We start from the raw sequence: 27,530 nt of genomic DNA on the forward strand, positions 1-27,530 counted from the left end.
ATATGTAATAACATTGATTTTAACTTTTTATTTATATAGTTTTATTCATAGTGTGAGCGTGCATCGTCTCATCTTTTCGGAGTTTCCGATTCCTGGTGACTACAATTCCCACTGCTGTACTATAGCAGTACGTTCCTGCTGCCATCTATGACACAAAATGTCAAACACGCAATCAACTAACTTCTATTTCTCGTTCTTATAAAAGACAAAACAAACGGGCTTTTTAGTGCAACAGAGAGTGAAAAATTTGAAAAAAAGAGATGCCACAATATTTTTTTTCCACTCTGTATACTATCGATTCGAAAAGAAATGCTCTTCGTTCTCAAATGATGGCAGCAGTTGCCCTCTTCGTCCACACAGTGAAACAACAACAAAATTTAATTTAAAATTTTCAAGCCTTTTCGTTTTGTTTTGATGGCAGTGAATTTAAATAATTGAGGAAAGAGAAATCATACATCCTTTGACAAAACTGTTTGACATTCTTTTATGAAATGCATTTCTTAACAACAACAACTACTACTACGAAGTTTTTGTTTATCTCTCCTCGGTGGTCCACGCCGTCTTGACTTGACATTGAATCGAGAATGTAAACAAAGCGAGGGTGTTGCGTGTTTGCATCTGTCATTCGATCATGAGAGCCCACAGTAAGCCGACTCGTCCCCCTCGGACTGCGAGGACCCCTAAAGAAACCGTAAGCGTTTCGTTTCTTCTCTTATAATGTGTCTGTTTTTGTCGCTTACTGTTTATTTACAAATCGTAGAGGGCGGGTCTGATCTGTGACCCGATTTCTGTAAGACAAGATGAACAGGGCCTGATAATTGGGGGGGGGGGGAAATTTGCAATTGGGTTTGCCAACCAATCAAACATTTTGAGAATTACGCCTTAGTGCAGTATTTTTCAACCTATGGTCCATGGGCTTTGCTGGGGGGAGGGGGGGATATAATCGATCGTCGATCACTTGAGTGGTCAACGATCGATTATGAAATCTCTTCAGTGGCTCGCTGCGCATTTCTGACTCGTTTGAGCTGCCAATGGCTCATATCCAGATCACTTGGGCGACCCCTCAAGCACATTTCCCAAAATCCCTAATATAAAAGAAGTGACTCGCGGCGCACCTCCAGTTCAATAAGGGGGGGGGGGCACATGGTACATTCGCCGATTACTTAACTGGCTGGCACATTTCCAAATTACCTAAGTGAATTGTGGCACATTTCCAGGCAACTCAAGTTGCCCGCTGCACATTTTCGAATCACCTGAGGAGCTTGAGACACATTTCCATGTAACTCAAGTGACCCGTTGAACATTATCACGTCATCTGAGTGACTTTAGGTACATGTCCACATAACTCAAGTGGAAATGTACCACCAAATGTACCTCAACTCCACGGGGGCGGATTATCAGATCACCTTAGTGACTTGCTGCATATTTACAAATAACTCAAGTTTCCCACGACACTTTTCAATAGCAATAATTGGAGAGTGCAGTCCCACTGCACTCTACAAAAAGACCACCCTTGTTGTAGGGGGTACTGTAGGGTCTGTTGATGAATTACACATTGATACGTTATGAATAGGAGGGAAGGGGTGCTTGTAATTGACCTTTGGTACAGGGTGTCCACAGAGCATTGACCTTCACCACAGGAGGGGGGAAGAGTTCGCTGTGTATAGAATTTCACTAAAGGTGGCCAACAGCATCAAAAAAGTTGAACGCTTATTCCTCATCAGTGGGTTTTACAAAAAGTTTTATGTTGACGATTTTGAGCTTTTTTCCACCATTATTTATCATGATCTACTGATTAATTCTGTTTTCATAAAAATGGCCATATTCTATTTTGCAGACTGGACATTTGATGAAAATTATCAGTACTTTATCCAACAGGTAAACTTTACTTTTTTGTAAAATTTATGTTGGCACTGCATGACAAATCAATCAATTTTGCTCTTACTGTTGATCACTGAATACCTTGTTCCGAAAAAAATGCTAATGTATCTATCGCGTTGTATGTTTTCCTGATTCTAGCCAAGACAATGTGGACAGAGACAAGGAAATGGAAAAATTGGGACGAAGTTATGTCGAAAGTGACAAGAAACTTGCCCATTTGGTCAAAGGTTATTATATTGTTACATATTTTTATTAATTCCTTTTTCTTTTTTCAGTGCTTATACAGGGTGCGTAGCAGATATGGCATTTTACTGGCAACCGTTGATCCTAGAGGTACACTTCCAATTAGAAAAAGTTTCCGAATAATGTGTAGTACTCAGCTATGTCATTCATGTTTCAAGGTTTCATGTAGTTATTAAAATAAATATATTTACTTTATACCATCCTTGTGTGCTCACAAAATACAATTATAAAGTTGTTGCCCAATCTCTCCTGATGCCAAAAATATATATATTTAATGTTTCTAAGTGCACTGCTACTGAGATATACCAGTTAGACAAACAGAGGAAAGTTTAGGAAAAGAAAAACCATCTCTAAATGTGAAAAAACTCAGCAGTTACCCACATTTTACGCTTCCCCCCCCCCCAAATTTCCTCTGTTTTTCGAATTTAAATATCTCAGTGAATGAACGTGGAAACATTGAATTTTTTTTTTTTTTTTTTTTTTGCTGCCATCAAGAGAGACAGGGCAACAAATTTCTAATTGGGTTTTAGGGCACACTGGGACTGTACGAAAAGTTATTTTTTTCATTTTAATAACTTCACAACCCCTTGAAATATGAATGGCATAACTGAGTACTACACGTTATTCAGAAACTGTTTCTAATTGGAAGTATAACTCTAGGATCAATAGTTTGCCAGTGAAATGCCATACTCCATGTTTGCTATGCATCCTGTAGGTATTTGGCTGCTTTGATAAACACTTCAACCAAAACTATTTACAAGAAAATCATTTTAAAGTATGATTATATTAATAGTAGTTCAAGAATATGATTTTTTTTTTAGTTTGAAACAACATTCAAACTGTGTGTGAATGCAAGTCAGTCTTCCATTCGAATAAGTCTCTCCACAGAAAACAAGCAGATATTCGAACACCATACTTACATAAACATGAAAATACTGGTGATTGGGACTTTAATTTCTAATACAGAAAACGGATAGGCCTATTAATATTTCTCTATCACAAAACATGCATATCTCTTCACATCTTAAATTTGTTAGGGCGACACGAACAAAATTTTTCGGTGTGCATCAGTTGTTCATAAATTCTTCAGAGGAATGTTTATGCAGAGCATATTCAGTTTAGTCATGGTAGTTGGAGCCAACTGTACTTGCCAGATATCAAGATAACCATTTGTGTGCTTTTTCTCTAATTGGTGCAATTTAGAATGAATAATGGAAATGTGGTTGAGAATGGGGTTCCTATTTGTGGTTTTGATTAAAACTGAAACTTTTTTTTTTTTAACTTTAAATTTTTAACTCTTCCTGAGTAGTGGGAACTGAAATCTGTGGTATATTGTACAAGAAAAATGATTGTTTTCTTTCCATAAAGGCCAGAATGACACTTCTAATGGATACAGTATGAGATTTCTCTAGATATTATAAAGATGAGCATTTTGATATGTAATGTGTGTGAGGTCTCTATATAGAGGGTGTCTCTGTAAATAGAGGTACAAACTTTAATGGGAGGTAGAAAACACCAAAAGAGGATTGAGAATTGCTTAGGAATCTATGACCAAACATGTCATTGTACGTGGCTGGACTGCTGTTCGTGTGACATTGCTGAAGGGGAAATATGAAGTTTTTCCTCTTTTTTTTTCTTTTCTGCCAACTCCCTGTTTGTATATCATTGCATGCTTTTCCTACGGCGAATAATGCTAGAATGATAAAAATTCACACATTTCCACTCCAGTGCTGTCATGAACAGCACTGCTTAACTATGTACGATGACGTTTCCGGTCATGGGTTCCTATGCAATTCTCAGTCCTTTTGGTATTCTTTACCTTCCTTCAAAGTTTGTATCTCTATTTACTAGATGCCCTTTATATAAAAAAAATCAGAGTTGTACAATTTTAAGATAATTGTATAGTTAGTCCAGCCATCTTCATCCTGTTGCTCCTTAAAGAACCAATAATGAGCACTTCATCAGCACCTTGTGAAAATTGCATTCATTTCAATTATGCAGATTTCAGACATAAGTATATAATAGTTGCTGTGAGGGGTGCTCTTCGTTTGATGATAGGCAGTGCTTGCAACCCGAGAAAGGTAGAAATTAGACTATGATGCTATATTCAACTGCCACCCCTCCTGTTACATATCAAATTGCTCGTCTCAATGATCTCTTTCTCAGAATCTGAAGAAATCTGACCATGTTTATCCATTGGGACCTCTTATAGTTATTTTATCTAAAATTTTGTGGGTTTTTATGAAATAACTATTTTGTAACCTTTTAAGATGAGTGGGCCGCATATAGGCCCTCTTATAACCCCTACCTCTGTGTATGTATCTTTTGATAATCTTTCATCAGAGAGATTTTGTTTGTTCTTACAGCTCATCAGAATGACCTTATGCAGACAATGCAAGATTTTAGCAAGATATCGTTGAAAGTAAAATGTAATTATTTCCTCAATTTTTCCTCCAGTTCTGCTGTTTTCAGAAAAGTTCTATTCATAGAGATATAAAAAAGGGCAACGCTAATATGCAGGGTGAATGTGACCTAATCTGTCAAAAGAAAGGGGTGATAAACGAGCCTAAGTGAAACATAAAACATCCTGCCAACACCCTATCCTTTCTCGAACCTTTTCAAGTTACGGTGGTTAATGGATTATGGGGATAAAATGTTTTAAGTCTGAAAAAGCCATAATTTGTTGAGTTTCTAAAAGACATACTCCCAAACTAAGCACATATTTGGAAAGAGCAGAAAAAATCCTATGAGGCGACACCATTTTCATCAAAATAGTTGGATTTATTGGTGAGCTACAGGGGGATGAAAGATTTTCAAAGTCCAAAATTGAATTTTTATCAAATTCTGTAACTTCCCATTCCACAGACACCCTCCCAGCTAAAATCTGTAAAATTTATGAAAAACTTCTCCATTGCAACAGCTTTTGGAAGAGCCTGCCATAAACCATATCATAGTTCAAAGAAAATGTAGCCTTTTGTTCGTAGTACATCACTGAAATTGGTGTTCATTGAAGTAGATGTTCGACGAAAAATCAGAATTGGTGGTTACAGATTTTTGTCACAATATGATTTTGCAGAAAAAATCATTTAAGGTAACACCACCTCTATTATGATTTCTGGATTTAGTGGCTGACTACAATACATTGGTAAAGTGCAAAATAAATTGTCTCCAAAATATGTACTTTGATGAACCCTGATTTCAGTGATGTATTGCGAATAAAATGCTAAATTTCTCCTGAACTGTAACACCGATATAGCTCATTGTAGGCCATAGGTGGAGATAGACTTGGAAGTCTGTGGGGCACGATGATGATAATGTCAATTCATATATAGATTCGATTAGTCGACTCCACCTTTGATGCTGGGGGGCCCTGTATCTCTGTCCATGTCGTAGGCTCTTTCAAAATTGCAATGGATAAGTTTTTGATAAATTTGACCAATTGTAGCGAGTAGGGTGTTTGCAAAATTGGTAGCGACAGAATTTGGCAACAATTTGATTTTGAATTTTGCCAGTTTTTCAGCACTTATACCTCACCAATAAATCCAAATATTTTGATGAAAATGGTGTCACCTTATAGGATTTTTCTGCTCTTTCCAACTATGTGCTTAGTTTGGGTGTAGGTTCTTCAGAAACGTCACAAATTAGGGTTATTCAGACTTGACACATTATTCTTCCACAATCCATTATCCACCATAATTTGAAAATAGTTTGAGATAGAACAAGGCTGGTAGGGTGTTTTATAAACACCTTAGGCTTGTGTCAATCACCCCCTTTTGTTTGGCAGAATAGGTCACATCCGTGGTGTATATATAATATTTATGTATCTTTCGTATACATAGTCATGTCAAATAATACTGATGTAATGTGGAATTGCAGTTAGGTTTTTTCTGTTCATTAATGATTGAAAACGTGAGAAATCCTGATTTTTGTATTAAAAATTAAACTTAAAACTCAATCCCGCCTCCATGGACTTCTCTGCTTAATCTTTATTATTATCTACCGGTCTTTTAGTTTATATTTCGGTTTTTTTATTCATTTGTAGCTTCAAAAGAGGAGTGTGAAGATATTGAAGATAAGCTGGTGAAATGCAAGGCTTTGTTGCATTGTAGAAGAGATGAGCTGAAAAGATTGTGGATGGAGGTTTTCGAGCATAAAAGAGTTTTACACATGCTGAAAGAAATGTGAGTTTTTTAATGCTCTCACATTGAAAAATATATTTTTTCATAGCAGCTCCATAAACCTACTCTCACATTCCTACCTCCTGAACATGGGCATGTCTCTTCCGCGCCCCCCCCCCCCCCCCCTCCATTTCTATCAGAATAATACTTGAAAAAGCTCATTAGTTTTGAAAAATTTGAAGTCCTCGAAACTCCCAGGTACACCTCACAGTCTGAAACTATTCATCAATATTTTGAATAAAACTTCTGTTTATTCTGTGGCCAAAAACAAAATGAGCAAAGAAACTGATTGAATAACTCTGTGCCTCTTGCCGAACCACAGTGAATCCACATTATAACGATATGCTGTGGACCAAGAAAAAATACTGTAGAGGGATTATCGTTATATCGAGATGCAACATTATCATCATGTGTCATCAAATTTATGCTATTGTTGTCAGCTTTCTAAATCAGCATTATTAGTACCACCAGAAAATGTGCTTTTATGTGTTTATTCATCGTGAAAAATTATGATTGATTAGTTGATCAATAAAATTCAGATAGATGCATTGCTACTTTAAAGTTGTTTACCATATTGTACTTTTGTGTCTTATACGGAAAGTAGCAACAACAATAATTTCCTTAATGCTTTTGGTGATCCTGTGGTGCAAATTGCCAATGTTATTAGATTGCCTTCAGAAGAACAGAAACAAGTGACGATTAATTAAGTTCAAAACAAATTTGAAAAATATAAGAAAATGTTGTTTTAGTCGTTTTTCATAATTCTCCTAAAAATATTATCATAGAGGATTATGATAAGAATATCATGGTATCAAGAGGAGTTTAACATTAGACTATGGGCAATGCCAAATCAGGTTTGAAAAAATATCATTGTGTGTAAATGTATTTATTGTTACATTGAGGTTTCACTGTATATTTGTCTATATTCACAAATGTTCTTCGTGAGACATCATATCGAGTCCACAAGGACTAATCATCACAAAAAAGCTCCTGATAAGGCAAAACATTAAGTATGTGCTCTGCAATAGTTAGAATTCAGTCAGCCTGGTGTTGAAAATTCTTAGACTTATAGCTAGCAACAAATCTAATTTAGTAGTCAGTTATATAACTTACACACCTGCTAAAGATGCTGACCGCTGATGTTGTGCTCAGCTGAAGTTGGTATTCTGTGATTTCCAACTTTGAGGCGTGGATGGGAGTCGATCTCCCCATTAAAAGTCTCGGGACAAAGAGTAACAGGCTTACAACAATACAATTATTCAATCATTACACTTCACTCATAGTTAGAAAAATCCATGGCAGATGGAAGCACTATACTCAACAAGCATTACACAGAAACAAACTTCACGTCAGGTTCACTACACACATTCCAACATGCATTGGCGTACGCAAAGGGGGGTTTGAGATTCTAATCCCCCCAAGCCGAGATTATAGTGTTATTTTGCAGGAAAGACATAACCCCCCCCCCCTTCCTTGCAAAGAAAAAAACTTGAACCCCCCCCCCCCCCTCCCCCAAGAAAATTCTGCGTACGCCTATGCCAACATGTACCAATTCATTAGAAGTTCCACAGAGGAATATGGACTAGGTGCATGTGGAGTCCAGTAATAGTGGTGTTGTGGAAACATTGAGAAGAAAATTAACTACTACTACTAATGGCAGCCTTATGCCCAATTTATGACAACCACAAAAACCTCATTTATGCCTGTTTACATGAGTTAAGTGATTAAGTTGTTAACTAAATTCAAGTTGTCAAGCTTTTTAGATTGTATGACAACATTAATGCTTGTTTAGTGGTTGAGTAGATATAAGTAGAATTTTTAATAACCCCATTCTATTTTTTTGATCATGTAGGCACTATGCTCATGCGTCAGTAGCCTCACATATCATGTAATGATCATTCACTACTACTTGATTACTTACGTTGGGACAGATTTTAGAATAGTTGGTTACTTAAAATTTAGTTGACTATTTACTTATTTGACTCTTGTAAACAAGCCTTTCTTTAGATGCAACAGTATTTTATGGACACGGTAGCCCAGGTTGATAAGATACCCGGTTCGTCCTTGTCAGAAAACTTTCCAGACATAGGGGTACAACAGAAACGGCAACATGACCGCAGAAAAAATTGCTACCTAAGGGAGTCCCCATCAATTGGGGTTAGAACATCAACCTCTCGACAAGTGTAAAAAAAAAAGCCTGCCATTCGGATTTGGCAATAAATTGTAGGTCCCAGTCTAATTAGCCCTCATGTGCAGAAAAATGGCCGTGGTGTGACAAAAATGATCAATGATCACAGTATTTTATTTCTATACAAGTTGTGATGGGGGTTTTTAGAGCATTATGTTTTATAAATACATATAAGTATCAATGTATATTAATTTTTTTTTTACAGAGAAAATTTAGTTGAAGCTCTTGAAAAAATTGAATTGTTTCTCAAAGAAGGAAAATACCTGGATGCGACAAGTCTTCTTGTGTCATCAAGTTGGTCTTTTCTTTTATTCTAATCTTACTATGAGTGAATTTTTTAATTTTTCCTGTGTATACCAATATACTGTAGATCGGGGAGTTCTCAACTTTTTTCACCCACCAAACCCTTTTTCCTCTAATCAACTCTTATCTGCAGCTCCTCAAAGCAGTTTAACAAAGAATCATTCTGAGAAACCTTTTTGCCTCTGTGGAATGGCACCTCAGACAAAGGCTGATGGTGCACAGTTTGAGAACCCCTGGTATAGATAGATAATAATTATCATAAAGCCGTTGTTCACATTTTTTAATTAGCCTATTATTATGGTCGTCTTCTGACATTTTTGTGAAGTCACTTCATTGTGACATTGTGTTTTTTTTTGCAGTTGAACTTCTAGAAGGTAGTTTAGATGGAATCGATGCTTTGAAAGAATTGAAAGGAGAGCTTTATACAAAAAGACAGGTAATACTTTCTTTTCTGCTCTATGTACAGCTAAACATTTATTATGGGGTTGCAGGGCTACTATGAGCATTTTTAAAATCATAAAATTTTGTTTTGTTTGCCATTTCATTGCATTACGAATTTCATGTATTTTATGAACAGTCATATAAGAAAATTTGGGTAGAAGTTTACAAGCACTAAAATCTAAAACATAATAATAAACAATAAAAAACCAGTGATTTTTTTTCTCAAAAAGTTTTATGTTAGGTATATACTAGGGTATATACTCTTAATACAAATACAAATACAACGCCACAACAGGCGAAATGCCCAACGATGTGGCTGAGAAAAAGATGCCCCTAAAAATATGGATGTCATATATTTAAAAAAAAAACAGCAACCCAATTAAAAATGCAATTCACAAAAATTATAAACAATATATACACATGATAAAATATTATACAATGCCCATAAAGAATACTTATGGTTGTCTTATTCTAAGAATGGATAGCTTCTCAATTTACCCCAACATGTTTATCGTATTTCTTTTTAAACGTGTCAATTGTGTTACAATTTACTACCTCCGGGGGTAAGCTATTCCATTTATTAACAACCCTATTAGAGAAAAATTCCCTGCGACACCATAACCTTGCATTGTCCCTCACCAATCGATACTGGTGTCCCCTTGTAAAGGCAGTCGATTGGCGGTGTACTAAAAGTTCATGGTCCATCCTATCCATCCCATTGAAAATTTTGAACAATTCGATCATATCTCCTCGACACCTGCGTTCATCCAATGTAAACATATTCAAAAAATGAAGTCTCTCTTCATAACTCAAGCCCTGTGTGCCAATAAGGACACGCATGGCTCTTATCTGCACCCCTTCAACCAAGTCTATGTCCCTCTGTAGGTATGGTCTCCAAAACCTTACAGCATACTCCAGTCCAGGACGAACTAAGCCTCGAAAAAGCAGAAGAATGACTTTAGGAGAAATGACTTAGGAGAATACATTAATTATACCTTTTATACTTTTGTTTTCTTCAAAATTTGGTTTGTGATATGATTGTTAAGAGGCTGCCCAAGCTTTATTTGAAACTTTGCAACAGGCAAAAGAGAACCTAAACATCAATGCATGATTATTATAAAAATTGCTGTTCCTCAATATATTTGGGAACAAACCAGTTTTGCTGGTAAAAGGGAAGGCACGTCTTCTAGCAATACTGTATCACATAGTGCAGGGGTCCTCAATTCACTTGCTGTACAACCAAGATGGTCTTCGGTGTGCACTAATTGTCAAATATATTACATTACCGTATAGTTTCATAAAAATCGGGGGACACTGTGTTAGAGTGGTTTATAATTTAGCTATTTCCAATTAACACAATGTTACTTATTAATTTTGTCATGGACATAATGAGTCATGCTTAATACAAGTAAATGCTTGGTTTTTTTCACTGCTGGTATTAATGAAGTTCAATTGAGATTTCTTCATTGGTTATTATGATCACTTGATGTTTTGTCATTTATTCACAAATATTTAAGTGGATATAAAATCTCAATTTCCTTATTCATGTGTCATTGTGTATGTTAAATCTAAGTAAACCGAGTAATGTTTGCACTGAGATTATGTATACTTCTTTTTATAAACATAAATGGTAACTTTATGTACATAATGGAAAACTGTTTTGTGTGAATGTCTATACTAAATAAGTTGTGACAGTATATGTAATTATTTTTTAACCCTAATTTTGATTTAAGAAACTTTTTTCCAGGAATTGCATAATATTTTAGTGAAGGAACTTCTCAAACTATTGTATCTATTCACGTGCCATGACTTACTAGAAGGGTTGGATGACACAAATACAGAAGTAGTTGGTGAGCTCAACTTTTCACACTCATCAATTAAGATTTTATGTACTGTGTGGCAAAAACAAAATTGTGATATATTGTACTGTACCAATTTTCAAATGATGTTGTTAGGAACCATTGAGTTGATTCCGACTTCTAGTGACTCTATAGATCATGGCTCTCCAAGCTGGTCCAAATGATACAAGCCTAAAAAAAGAATGCCATGGTCTGGGACAGTTTCTGTTGGGCTGATCTAGTGTTGGGGATATTGTGCAGAAACGAAGTCACAGACTGAGTGTCTAAGGATATTCAGCAACTTTGTTGATGAATGATTATTTGATTTTTGGAGATGATAGCATGTTTAAAATTGATTTATTGATCTCTAGTTGTTAAATATTGACTGGAAGAGTAATTGGGATACTTGGTTTGACCACTGCCAAGTCCATACCTATATCCAGTTTAGAGTCTTTGGGACTTGTTTGAGAGGAATCAGGATTATGTCTGTCTTGCACCACAAGATTATTAGTGAAATATTGATGCATATTTGGCTAAAAATAAATGTTGAGGAATTTCATGATCTCATTATATTATTCTCATGACTAATTTGTGCTGAAAGTGATTCAACAAAGATTTAGAATATGATGCCCTATTTAATTATATTAATTGCATTGCTGTTACTCTTCTTCTCTTCAGATTAATATTTTGTATTAATTTTTTTTACTTGGATATTTTGCTAAACTAGCCTTAAAATATCCTGTTCCTTCGTGTTTATTTGATGGCTCACTTTTTAAAAATTTCTGCTCTGTAGGCAATGTATCCAGAAACACTACCCAGAAATATTGGGACAACTTGACAATGGATGAAAGTAGTTTACTAAAGAAAGAAAAAGATCTGGTTGAATGTGTGGCTCTCTTGAATTGCATTCCTGAAACTGTTGAAGTAAGTCTTTGTCTAATCGGTTTAAATATACCCGTGTAGACATTTGAATAGAAACGTTAGGAATAGGACATGCTATAATGTGAAGTCACTATAATTTAATCCTATCTGTGCCATTGTGCATCATCAAATTTAATGTCTCAAAACTACTTTTTACTAATCATTTAGCGTTTCTATTTTTTTTATTGCATTCAGATTTTAAAAGAGACCTGTCATCAAGAGCTAATGAATATTATGAAACGCTGTGCAAAGCACATTGCTGACCGTTCACAGAATATGCTGTATTCTTCACAGCAGTCATACTTGGGCTTCACACAGAACAAAGAGCAGCAAAGCCTGCTACTTGGTTTGTTGCAATTGATCTTCCAGCAATTCAAAAATGTCATACATAGACATAAAGCTTTGCTGCAAAATCTAAACATGAGAAAGGTAAATTTCAGATGGTTCTGTTTTAAATTTGATTTTTTTTTACCATACATACTTATATAATCTGTATATTTCTATGCTGTTTCAGAAGTGTGCATGTAAATTTAAATGATTTTGGGAGATGTACGAGATCAAACTGGTTGAATGTAGTTTTAATGCTATGCACTTGTAATTTTCATTGCTTTCCATAACATAATTTTTATGATTGTCATGTTGCAGCCAAAGGAAGATGAAGAGCCTATCAGAACTTATGAGATAGCAGACATATGGTCAAAAATGCAAGGTGTGGTATGTATCTATCAGCATTTTGAATTTTTAAACTATAATATTTGATATGGAATAATATTTTGAATTCCAAATGATGCATAAAACACTATTTTTCCTAGCATGTGTCATCATAAGTGGTAAAAAATATCTTGAAAATGAATCAAAGTATGAATAATCTTATGTATTATTAAACTATCATCTATTAAATAATAATCGATATATCTATTAAACTATTAATAGTTTTTTGTGTCTTTATAAAAAAATGGCAGTCACTGAAATATTACTTTATATTAGATCAATTTTTCCAATTCATATCTCTTCCAAGTTGAAGAAAGTCTTAACCTGGGTGTAAAAGTTTTATTACAGTTCTTTTACAAAACTTGAAAAATGTAACCAATAGCTGATTGCTTGTATTTGCTCAAATGCAATCAGCTTATTGGTTGTATTTTCAAAATTTTATAAAATAACTTTTACAAAAACTTTTATAGTATGATCCCAGTCTTATACAAGTGGTTAAAAAGTTATCCATAATCCTGACTACAATTTAAAAAAATTGAAAAAAAATCATTCAGTTTTCTTCTAGTGGAGAACCAAACTGGCCAATACCTTTCTTTCTAAAAAAAATTTTGAATACACATGTGTACAGTTGTTAAGTTAAAAACAATTCATAAATATATTAATATTTAATTTTTCTGTGACAAGTTTCTATGATTAATAATGGCATAGTTAGAATTGAAATTTCCATTCCTTTTAACTCATGTTTTTTGTAATAAGAAAACTTGTTGTTATTAATAACATCATTTTTCCTCCATGTGATTAGTTGGAGGTCTTTGTTGGAGAGTATGTGGACATACATAACACATCAACCAATCAACCCCCTGCACCATCTTTCACAAAGATACCTTCTTCTATTGATATATCCAGTTTTTTCCTCAGAAAGCGCAATCCAAAACCAAAGAATGTGAGTATTTTAAATTCAGTATTAGGAGTTATAGTAGAATAAGCTATATTAACCTTTTACCAGTGAAGAGACTAATGAGAAGGTTCCTTCAAATTTTCGTAAAAATTATTTCATTAAATTAACAGTTATATGTCGCTCTTAGATTCATTTATATGAAACAATTCTCTTCCATTTTTGTTCTTTTTGAATTTGGTTTCAATTTTTCCCTCTCAGTGGGTGAGTGTAATTTTATGATATTATAAGTACAGTAGACTCTGTTACTCAACACGTGGATAACTCGACATCTATTATTCCCTTGGTTAGCACAATACTAATTTCAATGTAAGGAAACCTCTCTAACTCGACACATGTTTGGCTTAACTCCGCTTAAGTCGACTCTACGATTTTTGTCCCTTCACCACGACTGGTTTTTACAATTGGCCTTCTGTTACCAGTTCTAAGGATTTTTTGACATTGTTCATGGGTACTTTGACAATCCTTTGTTTCTTTGTTCTCTATGATGGGTCCCCTTTTTTGCATTGGGGGCGGGGCGTGTATGTGAAGAATAAATGTTTGAAACCTGTTGGCCGGCTTATCATTTTAGTGGAGTTTCCAAAAAAGCTCTCATTCTTTTCATGGTCAAAAAAAGTGTGGATATTGTCAACATCCAATAGGGATAAAAATCTTATCTATTGTGAGTTTTGATATCATCTGTTGTAAAGAATGTTTTCGGTGGAACTCAGTTTTACGATTTTTTGGAAAAGGAGTAAAAGAAAAAGGGCTAAAGCCTGGTTAGACGCTGAATATGTCATTTGGTTTTCATCTTAAGTATCGACGGCCGTGAATACAATGGCTCCACGCAAACTTCACACTTTAAGTTTAAAATCAAAAGTTTAAATTTTGAAAAAACTAGAATCGGTTAAAACTCAGAGTGAACTCGCCAAAGAATATGGAGTTGCACGGAACACTGTTTCAACATTTGCCAAAAATAAGGAAAAAATTTTGTCAGCATTTGAATCTTCTTATGAACTAAGCAGAAAACGCATAAGAAAATCAGACTTCAGTGACGTAGCAGAAGCAACTCTTTTGTGGTTCAAATTCGCTCGATCTCACTCAATCCCATTATCATGACAAATAATTCAAGAGAAAGCAAAGGATTTTGCAAAAAGTTTCGATCAAGCTGATTTTACTGCGAGCAGTGGATGGTTGACCCGATTCAAAGAGCGCCATGACATTGTTTTTAGGAAAGTTTGTGGAGAGAGCATATCTGCATCTCAAGAAACTGTTGAAAATTGAAGGAATGATATTCTGAGACCAATGATAGAAGGGTATAAAGATGCAGATGTGTTTAATTGTGATGAAACAGGCTTATTTTTTCGCCTTTTACCTAACCAAACGCTTGCCTTCAAAGGCGAAAAATGTGAAGGAGGTAAAAAACACAAAGATCGTTTGACAGTTCTTTTGGCTGCAAACTCAGACGGTTCTGAAAAATGGAAACCGTTAGTTATCGGAAAATCAAAAAACCCGCAGTGCTTTAAAAAAGTTAAAACTCTTCCTGTGGACTATGATGGCAACAAAAAGGCATGGATGACATCAGATATTTTCGAATAATGGTTGAGGAAGTTAGATAGAAAATTTTCAAGTGAGAGAGAAAAGAAAGCTTTTATTTATTTTGGATAATTGCACCTCTCATCCAAAAATAACGGACCTTTCTGCAATAAAATTATGCTTTTTACCACCTAATTCAACAGCAATTTCACAACCACTGGATCAAGGAATTATCCTAAGTATGAAAACTTTTTACAGAAAATTACAGACCAAAAAAATTTGTGGATGTTGGAATAGACACAAAAATTTCTGTTTTAGATGCTATTGAAATGATTGATTCTGCGTGGAAGTTAGTCACGAGTGCCACGATTCGGAACTGCTTTCGTCATGTTGGTTTTTGTTCCGAGTCGTTGGAAAACGAAAATTTAACCGAAGATTCCTCTCAAATTACGTGAATAATGCTACGGGTGATTTCATGGAGGATGAATTTGTGAACATTGACTCTGATCTTGTAACTTCAGGACTTTTAGAAGACGACGATATTCTAGAATCAATCAATCAAAGAGGAAGTGCTTCATGTTCCGAAGAAATAGAATCAGAAAGTTCAGATGAAGAAGTATCTGCACCATCTCGCCATGATGCATTAAACGCTGTAGATGTGATACGTCGATTCCTACGCGCTCAGGAAAAAGCCGAACAATTGCGGGATAAACTGAACAGTATAGAAGAATTTTTGTTTTCTCTGCAGAAAGAAAAACAAACATATATACTTGATTATTTTTCATGAGGTAAATTTTTTTATATGTTTTGATTCTATTATGAAACAACCCTGAATTAAAATTAATGAGAGAATTAGCATTTTATTTAATCGAATTGTTTAAATGTATATAATTAAGTACACAATAACGATCAGACAAAAATTTAGAGCGAAACCCTGCTAACTCGACATCCGCTTAAGTCGACATGTTTGTCTATACTTTTAGGGTGTCGAGTTACCGAGAGTCTACTGTATTTAAAAATTGTTGTGTTTTTGGCCATACTCACTTTTGATTCTCATCAAGTTTTTACAATTTTTTATAATTTTAATAAATATTTTTGGGCGTACACAAAATTGTCAATAGAAGGCATTTCTTTGCAAAGTTGCCAAAATGTTGATTCACACATAGTTTAAATTGTTACTCAGCACGATTTGGATAGAAGTTTCTGGAAAATCGTTGGAAGGAAGAAAAGGATAAGATAAAAAATTTTATGAAAAACTATGTTTTAAATTTAAGCAGTGATGTAAATTTCTTTTGATTATTTCTCAAAAATACTTGTGCTTTCCTCAGATTTTGTAGCGAGAAATTGTTTAATAAATTAAACAATGTTTTCTGTTTACTTACACTGTTAAATGTTCCTGTTTAATTACAATGTTTGTTTATTCAGGAATTGTTTTTTTTTTCATCCCTGTTTTAAACCTCTAAAAATGTTGATTCTGTTCAGATTAAAATCTGCAAAAATGTCATGAATTTTAAGCAAAATGTCACCTTTCTGTGATGTATTATTGATTGATTATGATTTTATACATATATATATAAATCAATTTATTAAAAAATTTTTTATAAACTATTTGTAAAAGTGGGTAAGTTTTTACATCTTAATTTCTCATTCTGTATATGATATTTATTACTGTTTCACTTCAAAATAACAATAAGATTGAATTCTCTCAGCTTTCTCATGCACAAGTTTTTTCATTCATTTATTCAAATTATATTGAAGCATCATATATTTATTGCACCAACTTCTGATGTTTCAAACAGTTTCCAGAACTGATTTGGTGTTGTTGGGTCAGGAGAACATGCAAACATAACTTTTAATTATGCCTTAATAATTGTTATCAAAGAAATTTTATGTCCTAACATGAAGATGACGTGCATGTCAGGGTTAATAGGACTTTTTTTATTCCTCAAGATATTCTACTACAAACGTTTTTAGCTTCTTGTTTTGTGGCATTAATGTTACATAAAACTGTTTCAGTTTGCTCTGTTCAAGTTTGATAGTTCATCTCATGCTATGAGTATGAAAACATATTTGCAAGAACAAAAAGAAGCTCTAAGAGAAAAGGTATGTCTTCAATACTATATTTTTGAGAGCAACTGTACTTTTGATTATTTTGTTTCGGTATTTTATTTAAAGGCTTTTGAACTTGACGTGATAGAAAACAAGCACATGTGATCACTCTTTTTATCATGATGGAAGTTTTTTATTGTTAATGTTTTCAGAGACGTATGCATGGGTTGGGGGGAGGGGAAGGTTGATGCTGCATATGCCCCCCCCCACCCTCCCCCTGCTTATTTTTATGCTTGTTAGGTAGCATATCTGCATTCATAAGAAGCCTCTTGCTATTCAATATTTAAATAAAAATACAAATCTGTTTAATATTAATCCAAAAAAAGAGTAGTTATGAATATTTACAATTAATTTAACATTTGTTTCTGGATATAAAATTTTGTGTTATTCTGTTTCAATTTTCCATATTTGAAACTTTTAAAGTATCATTGTGTGCAATATTTTCCCCCTCTTGGATTCCCTTTGCCAAAAAAAAAAAAAAAATTGTTGAACATAAGTATTTCTTGGATAAGATTAAATTTTCTATGTAATTACTGTCTTCATCTTCCAAAAACAAAAAAATTTTTTTTTAATTATTAATAAATTTGTTCAAAACTAATCCTAAGTAGGTGAGATGCAATTAATTAAGTGACGTTCCAGTATCAGATAAAAATGTTCTGAACCAGTTTCTTGTCATAAAAATTAACGTTGGTGCTTCAAACCTTCAAAATTATGTTTTTAAAAATGCAGACACGGATAGATTTGTCAAAAAATACAGTGCTACTCAAAATACAGCTTTTTCCTATGCATTGTGTGCACATGCAATGTGGGCATTAAAATACCATGTTTTCCTGCGCATAATCCATGGTGGCACATAATCTGCATACTAAATTTGACGAAAAAACAATGTATTATCCATGGCAGCATATTATCACAGGATTTAAAAAGTAATACAGTTGAATCCTGTTATAACGAACTCCGAGAGACCCGAGAAATCACTTTGTTATGAAAACATTTCGTTATAAAGGAATTCCAGGTTTTTGCATTGTTCCTTTGTAAACTTATCTGAGAGATCAGAAACGTGTTCGTTAAAACGAGATTTTCATTATAACAGTATTCGTTAAAACCGGATCCGACTGTAATAATAAAAATGTGTTTCAATAATCAATCCACTGCTACACTAATTCATGAAATTTATTTATGAAACAATAGCATTATTTACACATGAAACAAAATTTTCAGTTTAATCAAAAACCTTCAAATTCAGATTCATCAGACTGATAACATTTTCTGCAGATTGTCTGGTAGATAATCCGCATTTTTTAATGTTTAACCACTTTTTTAACCGATAATCTGTGGATTATACACAGGAAAATACAGTAATTTTTTTCTATACACATTATTATGAAGTATAGTTGTAATGAATTTTTAATTACTTTTAATTTTTAGGGTGATATGGGGTCATTTGATTCTGAGAGTCACATGTTCATTTGCGTACCTGCAAACAAGAATATAACAAGTAAGAATATGGTTTGAAATTTTCAATTTATTAGTAATAATGTAATTTAATTTAGAGGACCCTGGCTCCTGTACATGCAATTAATTGTACATCATCATGGTGTGATTCAAAATCCTGACTAAAAATGCCAATCTTCAACTTATCTATTCTAAATTATTTGGAGCATTTGAAAATTCAAAATCAGCTCTTATAACTATATTTAATGTGAAACAAAAATCTATTAAAAGTTCTAAATTAATTTTGTTTTTATTTATTTACATACAGCTATATTTGAGCCTCTTGCAAAATTCATTACTGAAATGAACGAGAACTTGCAACTTGAAAACAGGTAAGATCTTGTTAAACACTTTTTTGAAGAGCATTCGTATATTCATTTAAAATTGAATTAAAGCCACGAAAATAACTATGGAAAAATGTCTTTCTCTACCATTTTTTATGAACGCATAAAGCATGTTTATGGGTTTTTAGTTTTGTGAATGCCTTTATTCACATATACCATTTAGTAACCAAACGCTCGTGTATGGATAGTGCACTTCTTATGATTTTTATGCTATTCCTTTTCAGCTCTGACTGTCCTTTGCACATGTTTCTTAATGGGTGTGTTAAAGTTTTCCTTGGACGTGTCACAATGGAAGTTAATCATGTGATAGAAGAAGCTTCTAAAAGTATGTGTGCTAATTATTTTTCTGTGTTATCGGAAGTAGCAATTGATAAAGAAATGTTTATTTTGGAAGTGAATCTCTACCCATCAAACTGGAAACATAATTTTAATTTTCATGGGCCAGACTTCTCATGCATTTTCAGCTCCACTGATAAAGATAAGATACAGTAAATTCTTGATTATTCAGCACTCATAGGACCAGAGATAGATCGGACAACGGAAGGATATGTCAGTGGCATGTTTTAAATGTGTAAATAGATTACAATAGATTAGAGTACAATAGATTTCGTCAAATACCCTTTAATTTTGCACATAATAGGCGAGAGGAGGGTGTTGGATAATCAAGATTCTACTGTATATTTAAATTGAAAAGATAATTAAGTGAAGATATGTGCATGTTACCATTTTTTTTATATTTGAATTTTTTTATTTCCTGAAGTGAAAATAAATTAATTCAAAATTTAAAAAATTTAATTCTTAATTCAAAACTAAAAAAAAAACAATTCTCTGGCCATGCAGAGAAATGGTGACATGCAGAAGTTACATAAAATATTTCTTATACTTTTTACATGCGTTTAAAATGTCCTTTAAAAAGTTTATACGAGCAAATTATTGGACAGGAGAAACTTGCATGAATGATTATTTTTCTAAATATTATTTAATATCTGTGGTGAGGTTTTAGTGTAAAATTAAACTGAATGTTGACTTGTTGAATGACTTTGTGGCTGTGAATCTTCTTTGAAGTTTTTTTTCCTGTAGCATGTTCTTTCTTTTTCATTTGTGGCAAAAAAAATTGGAAGTGAGTTAAAATTTAGAGGCTGAAAACTAAAAAACTGATAGTTCTAGTTAGGATAAATTACTGAAGCATTTCCCGATCAAAGGGTATAATTAATTTTTTTTTCAGGCTTGAAAACTTGGAGGACTGAAGTGAATCCAGAAGAATTAAAGCGAGTTAATGCTAGCACTCATATCCTTCACGTATGTTTCTTGCTGTGTTGTTGTTTTTCTCATACATAGGCTCATGGGCAGAGATACGGGGAGATTGGGGGGGTCCCCCCCCCCCATCGTCAATGATTTAGCCGACTGATCTAATGTATATGCATGTATACGAATTGGCATCATCATCATCATTGCCCCCCTCCAGCCTTTCATGTCTATCTCCGTCTATCCATAGTCTACTTATCCTAGTGATATTATCATTTCTATCTAAATGATGCATATATTATGGCCAAATCCCAAAATCAGCCAGTTCACACATTGGCAAATTTTGTTGTAAATTGACCCGGTCAATGTCCAAATTTCAGGCTTTGGCCAGCCAGTATGCAAAGTGACTGGAGATCCCTGGCCAAAATCTGAAATGAGAGGGCATGATTTGGGGTCCACACCAAGTTGGTGTATTTTTTCGTGATAATTATGTCCACGTTGGCTATGGCAACCCATCATATCCTGATCACAATGTGGTAATTTTTTTTTTCAAAGTCTGACAGAAATTTTTTTTTTTATTGTATAATTTTTTCTCTCAAATTTCTTTTTTTCCTGTTTCTCTCATCACCTGGAGCTAATCCAATAGAGCTACTATATATAGCCACGTATCACACGTTAGCTATGGAAAAAATGGATTTTGTACCTACAGGACCATCTCACATCAGCACATCGAACTTTGGCCAGGGATCTCCATCCACTGAATTGGCTGGTCAAAGCCCAAAAAAATCACTCGTTATTTATAAAAATCAAACTTTGTCACTTCGTGAACTGGCCGCACTTCAGACTTTGGTTGTAACATATACAATTTGATTATATTCATTTTGCTAGAGTTGTTCTACATTTATTTTTTATTTTTTTGTAGAGTGCTTTATGCGTATACAGTTGCATGATGGAACTTAAAGAACTAATCGAGGCACTGCCTCAATATTCCAGTCACTTTCTTCATATTATTTGCAACATGCTCCTCAACTACAGGGAATCATGCCAGAGCTCTTACAATAGTAAGTTTTCATTTTTGATTCTTGAACCATTTAGATTGATATGAATCGATGAAACCTCTATTCTTCAAGTTATCTAAATAATAGCTTTCTCTGCAAAAAATAAACTATTTTAAAATTCTCACCTTCAATTTTATTCAATTTGAGTTCATGCACACCCTCACATACATTAATTACAGTAAAAATTGGAAATATCCTAGTTGTGTAATATGCTTGATCTATCGATCTACAGGGTTATTATTTAATTCCCCTTTCTGCATTTTACAAATCATTGATTCTGATTCTGGAAGCATGCTTCCAATTACAAAAGGTATTAAAAAGTAAGGGAGTTGTACTGTGTTATTAAAATAAAAAAATAAACTTTTTATAGGGGCATCCTGTCCTCAACATCCCAATTAGAATGTTGATGCTCTCTTTCTTGCGTGCGTGCGTTCGTGTGTGTGTGGGGGGGGGGGGGCAAAAAAACTTCCTCGTTTCCAAGTGCAACATTTGTAGCGATATTTGAATTCAAAAATTAGAAGAAAGTTGGGTAAGAGAACAGCATAAACTAATATAAAGCTTCTTTCCTTGATTTATGATGTTCTTTCCCTTTATGATTTTTGAATTCAAATATCTCTACGAATATTGCACTTAAAAACATGGAATTTTTTTTTTTTTTTTGGCCTCAGGAGAGACTGAAATAATTTTCTAATTGGGTTTATGAGGACATTGTGACCGCATAAAAAAAGTTAATTTTTTTTATTTTAGTAAAACTGGGGCTTGGATTTTTATACCCATAAAGATGAAATGTCATTGCTGATCAGTAAATTCAGGTTTTTTTTAACCTATCAGCACTGACGTTTCATCTTTAGGACATAAAAATCTGAGCTCTATAATAACTATATAACCCCTTCCAAAATGAACGACTTATCTGGATTCTATATGTTATTTGGATACTTTTTCTAATTGGAAGTATGCCTCTAGGATCAAATAGCAATAAAATGTGGCAAGAGAAATGAAGTAATCACCCTGTATGTAGAGACAAATATAATGGTATGAGAAATAAATTTGATTTAATGTGTTAAAAAACTTATAAAAGTTGAAATTGTACATGTAAATTTCATTGAAGTGTGTGAAATTTTTTGAATGTGTAAAATTGTAGATGGCATATATGTGAAAGTAAATGTTTATTGGTTTTCTTTAAAGTTCTGATACAACCTCATGCAGAGGATAAACGTGTGATTAGCTCATCGTGGGCAAGAGATAAGGACATCAGCAGGTTATTGAGGTTAGTTTTTCTCCCTCTGTTTTAAATTTTGCCAGGCCATATAGATGCCTCATAAAAATTCAAATGTGCTTGACGTTAAAAGACATAAGCACCAGTATAAGGAGGTTAAGTCTTGCCACAGAGAGCAACAAGCCTACAGTGGCACAAATATTGTCATTACACTTCATTCACAATTTGAAATATAGATGGCAGCTCTAAAAATTTACACACAGTACTATATACACACACTTAGACTATTAGGTACACACACACTGACACAACTCAATCGGTAATAAATTGTCCATGGCAATAGCCTGGGGTTGTGCTTGACTTGAAAGAAAGTATAAGGAAGTCATTCTTTTTTTAACTGGCAACTCTGTTGGAATTAGGCAATATATTGTTTTTATGACAGGAGATGTTTCTTTGTCCAAAGTGTTTGGTTATGGATTGTAGAAATAATTCACACTTTAATCTTAAATTAGTGCTTTGTTTAGTGCATAGTTTCCCAACCTTTTTTGTCCCATCGCCCCCTTAAGAATTTTTTTTCTCTCAGCGCCCCCCAACGCAATCTAACCCATAGGATCCTATGCTATACCCGTAGCTTCTACCGCCCCCCAGGGGGCATTAATGCCCACGTTGGGAATCACTGGTTTAGTGAGTCATTTCTATTCAACTTCATGATGTGAATAGTAAATAGTAGTCATTGTGTAGTAAAAATCATTGTAACTGAAGTCATATGCAGAAAGAACATGAAGGTGAGGGGGAAACGTGCTCACCCAAAGAGATGAATGTATTGTTTTAATCAATTTCTTTCAACTTAAAATTAAATTTTTTGAAGATTAGTAACTTAATCTTTAAGAGATTCTCTGTACTCTCTCTCCAATTTATAATTTATCAGTGTGTTCCACTCCAGAAAGATTGGTCTTGTTTGTTATGAAAGTAGAATAGTAGTCTATGAATGTTATGAAAGTAGACCTATTTAAATACATTCTCATCCATTAACTTTTTTATTTAGATCTCTACCCAACTGGACTAATCTAGAACAGAAGGGTTGTGTTGATTTTGAGGAATCACCTGAGGAAATTCGTCTTCGTAACAAACCAGAGTCAGAAATCCTGATCACTAATTTATATGGAGATACCATGATATCTCAACATGAAATTTTGTCTGATCCTGATCATCTACATGATTTGGCTCTTCTTCATGAAAGCATGGTGTGCATGTATTTGTATTTCCTCAAAAATTCAAATGTTATCAAACAACATAATATCAAAAAACAAGTTTTTATTAAGTTGATACAATCTTGATCGTAAGTATAAATATGGCTTGATTGATACTTTTTTTCCTTCACCATCATTAGGATTGGTTGAGGTCGCGAATAATGACATTGATCAACAGCCTTCCAAAGCAGCAGTTTGATAGCCATATCGTTTCTAAAGATCAAGATGCTGAGGATGGTGTAAGTCTTGTTTAATGTTGATGTGTCACAAAAGTTAAATTACTGGGTCTTTGTGTGTAAATACTCACAACAGTCATGGCCAGTCTCAGTTTAAAAAAATATATATCCTCCTTCCCTTTACTAGCTCATTTATTTACAGTCATAATGTAATTTATGACGTATTTTTAATGTATGGCGCAGTTCAGAATATTCTTTTATCCTTTGTTCAGAATGATATCCTTTATTACGATAAATCTCTCAATTTTTTTGAAAAGATTTTGCAAGTGCTACAACGGTATATTTTTAATATTTCATTCAAAATTGTCTTGAATTCAATGTTAACTTCACCACTTGTTTTTGTTCTACAATGGTATTTTATAAATTGGTATTTAGCATCATCTAATTAACTAAAGTATTTATAAACTTGTTGATATTGCTACTTTTTGTGCAAGACACAAAAGTGCAATGTGGTAAACACTTCACAAGGGTGATCCATCTAACTGAAGTTTATTAATCAACTAATCAATTATAATTTTTTGCTGTGGATAAATACTTGAAACTCATTTTCTGGTGGTACTAACAACACTGATTTAGAAAATATGTCAACAAAAACAAATTTTGTAACACATGGTGATAGGCTTTAAAATTGCCTCTCGACATAATGATAAATGATATTTTTCTTGGTCCGCAGCATATCGTTATATCAAAGTTTCATTGTACATATATACTGTATATATACATTCTTATGCCACTATATTCTAGTGGCATAAGAATGAAATCCTACACACATACAGTAAAACCTCACTATAACAGACAGCTAAAAAAGTTGTACAACTTTTATCAGTCGAGTTTAAATATTTAAAAAAGTATTAACTCGTTTTAAAAGCATTTCCAAGCAAGCAATTAAACATCGATCATTGTTTTGTGTAAACCTTGATGCGCTGTTTGACTCATCCCACTTGCCAGCTAGAAAAATTAAGATTAATGCAGTATATACATCTTTTTCAATTTTACCTATATTGAAGACTGTTTTTTAATTGACGTATAATAAACACTTTTTACTGATAACTATCGTACTTTCATTGGTGTATACAGGGCCGCAACTAGATACTTCATCACCTGGGGCAAACCGGCATTTTGGCGCCTCTTGCCATGTAGAAGATGCAGTTAAAGGGTGAATTCTGTGTCCCCTTCTGGTCCAGCGCCCGGGGCACCAGACCCGCCTGCTCCCCCTTAAAGGGTGAATTTGGTGCCCCCTTCCGGTCCAGCGCCCGGGGCACCAGACCCCGCCTGCTCCCCCCTAGTTGCGGCCCTGGGTGTATACCCTGCAGCATTACACCCCTATATATAAGAGTTATCTGTTATAAACCAGACTTTCATTATAATGGGCAACCTTCAGGCCCTATTAGTCTGTTATAATGAGGGTCTACTGTATTTCAAAATTTTTCATTTCATTTTTGGCTGCCTAATTCCACTCATTTACATTTTTCTGATAATTTCTCAAATTTGCAACAGGATGATGCTGAAGCTGGCGCTGCTGATGGTACCTCTGAGTAAGTGCATATTTTGAACGTTTGCAAAACTAATGGTTAGGTTTTATAGAAATATGAGTGTAATGAAAACTTCTTTATATTTATCTTTATTATCTTCTTTCATACTTTACATTGCAGATGTGATAATTTTAACAAAGTAGTTAATCCTCAATAATCATAGTCATATTTGTTTATACAAACTGTTTTCTTTTTGTAGGTCACTTGTGAAAATTGCTAAGGATTTGGGTAATTTGTCAGATACCTGCCTACTAGTCTTGCACCTGGAAGTCAGAGTTCACTGCTTCTATTATCTACAACCACTTACTGTCCAAGTAATATTACAATTTCGTTCAATAGCATTTAAAAATTGCTTATTATTATAGATATAATTTTTTATTAATTTTTTTTCAGAGTATATATGTTTTGGTAAAAATGTGATAAATCTCTCTTATTATACATAATAACTGGAGAAACCGCGAGACAAATAACTGGTTGACATAATAACTGGTTATTATGCATCATCACCGAGCATTTTGGTAAATTTGATAAATTTTCCTAAATTTATCACTCTTACCAGTGATTATGCATTGTACCCAAGCGTCGTTGGTAAATTTAATAAGTACTAAGAACTTATCACTTTTTTAACAGTGATTATGCATAATATCCAAATGTCGAATTTTTGGTAACCATGATAAATCATATGATGTACTATATATGCCCAAACCAAAATATATGATGAAAACTATGATTGCATAATAATTTCGGGAAAAATTTGAAGAAAAGAACTCTCCTGAATAGAAAAACACTGTAAGGGAACTTTTACTGCAGAACATTTTCAGTCAGCTTAGATCTTTTCATTGCAGAACGATGCAAAACATTCTTCTTTGAGGCTATACATGATAATTCATACATGTATCATTATATCGGTGCCTGACTATATTCATCACACATACTAGACTCATTTCGAATTTTTTTCATATTTATCAAATTCACCAATTACATTAGGGTAGGCTATTATGCATAATCACAGATAAATGTGATAAATGTATCAAACTTACCAAGATAATTGGTAAGTATGCATAATAACCTATTTATCACATTTACCGTAACTTATATATAAAATTAAAAGAAATAAAGCAATAAAATACTAAATAAAATAAAGAAATAAAATTAAAAATAATTTTTCTGTTTGCCAAAAAGTATGACAGATAAAATAAAATAAAAAAATTGACAGTTTATGTTCCATAAGGAAATAGGTTTTTACATAACATAGGAGTGGATTATTCTACTCTTTGTGATATGTGAAACTCACAATTCATTCACTTATGGATGCAAATGAATTTTCATTTGTCATGTGAGTTTGAAAATGACATAGAAACTTGATTCTATTTTAGATAATGACCTACATAATTGAAGCCGTTTTATGGCATTGCACAGTCAAATGCTGATCCTTTTACTAGAACTGTTTTTTTACTTTCTCTGTGCGTGTGTGTGTGTAGGGCAGTTACGCTACCAGGTTGGACAACCAGGAACCAGATGTTGAAATAATCAAATTGAATAATGATCTGTCAAAAGTTGATGAATCACTTCAGTCGGTATTAAAACCTTGTAACATCAAGTAAGTTTTATTGTTGGTTAATATCAATGAAATTATTGCAGCTTTTATTATATTTAAACACATTTGTTAAGCTGACAATATTCTTGAAGCATGCATATCTTGTTTTTCATGTTTATACAGTGCATGTTGCTTAAAGTGATCACGTTGGGGCTTCTGATAAAAGCTATATAACCAAAAAAAAATCTTGGTTGTAAGTGCAATGACTATGTGTCCCGTTCAACCAAACAGGACAACTACGTTTTTTTTCCAACAGGCTTTAAATTCTCTTTTTT

General features: G+C 33.7%; 1 protein-coding gene across 1 annotated transcript in view; it reads left to right on the forward strand.

The window, feature by feature from the left end:
• The first annotated feature begins 559 nt into the window (after positions 1–559).
• Sec8 (exocyst complex component secretory 8) overlaps positions 560–27,530 on the forward strand; it is a 30,463-nt gene continuing 3,492 nt past the window's right edge. Inside the window, exons 1-24 of the mRNA XM_089231136.1 lie at positions 560–691; positions 1,838–1,878; positions 2,020–2,108; positions 4,491–4,553; positions 6,167–6,305; positions 8,696–8,784; positions 9,153–9,229; positions 10,982–11,084; positions 11,866–11,996; positions 12,189–12,422; positions 12,639–12,707; positions 13,507–13,647; positions 17,191–17,277; positions 18,712–18,781; positions 19,046–19,109; positions 19,346–19,446; positions 20,347–20,420; positions 21,289–21,427; positions 22,610–22,691; positions 23,686–23,884; positions 24,031–24,129; positions 25,624–25,661; positions 25,858–25,972; positions 27,140–27,258. Of these exons, the coding sequence (XP_089087262.1) occupies positions 632–691; positions 1,838–1,878; positions 2,020–2,108; positions 4,491–4,553; positions 6,167–6,305; positions 8,696–8,784; positions 9,153–9,229; positions 10,982–11,084; positions 11,866–11,996; positions 12,189–12,422; positions 12,639–12,707; positions 13,507–13,647; positions 17,191–17,277; positions 18,712–18,781; positions 19,046–19,109; positions 19,346–19,446; positions 20,347–20,420; positions 21,289–21,427; positions 22,610–22,691; positions 23,686–23,884; positions 24,031–24,129; positions 25,624–25,661; positions 25,858–25,972; positions 27,140–27,258 (2,423 nt within the window). The 5' untranslated portion in view covers positions 560–631. The remainder of the gene's footprint in view (positions 692–1,837; positions 1,879–2,019; positions 2,109–4,490; positions 4,554–6,166; positions 6,306–8,695; positions 8,785–9,152; positions 9,230–10,981; positions 11,085–11,865; positions 11,997–12,188; positions 12,423–12,638; positions 12,708–13,506; positions 13,648–17,190; positions 17,278–18,711; positions 18,782–19,045; positions 19,110–19,345; positions 19,447–20,346; positions 20,421–21,288; positions 21,428–22,609; positions 22,692–23,685; positions 23,885–24,030; positions 24,130–25,623; positions 25,662–25,857; positions 25,973–27,139; positions 27,259–27,530) is intronic.

This window comes from Pholcus phalangioides, unplaced genomic scaffold, assembly GCF_987345545.1.
Source record: "Pholcus phalangioides strain wild (caught in Gottingen) unplaced genomic scaffold, Ppha-v1.0 ptg000004l_1, whole genome shotgun sequence".
Classification (NCBI taxonomy): Eukaryota; Metazoa; Arthropoda; class Arachnida; order Araneae; family Pholcidae; genus Pholcus; species Pholcus phalangioides.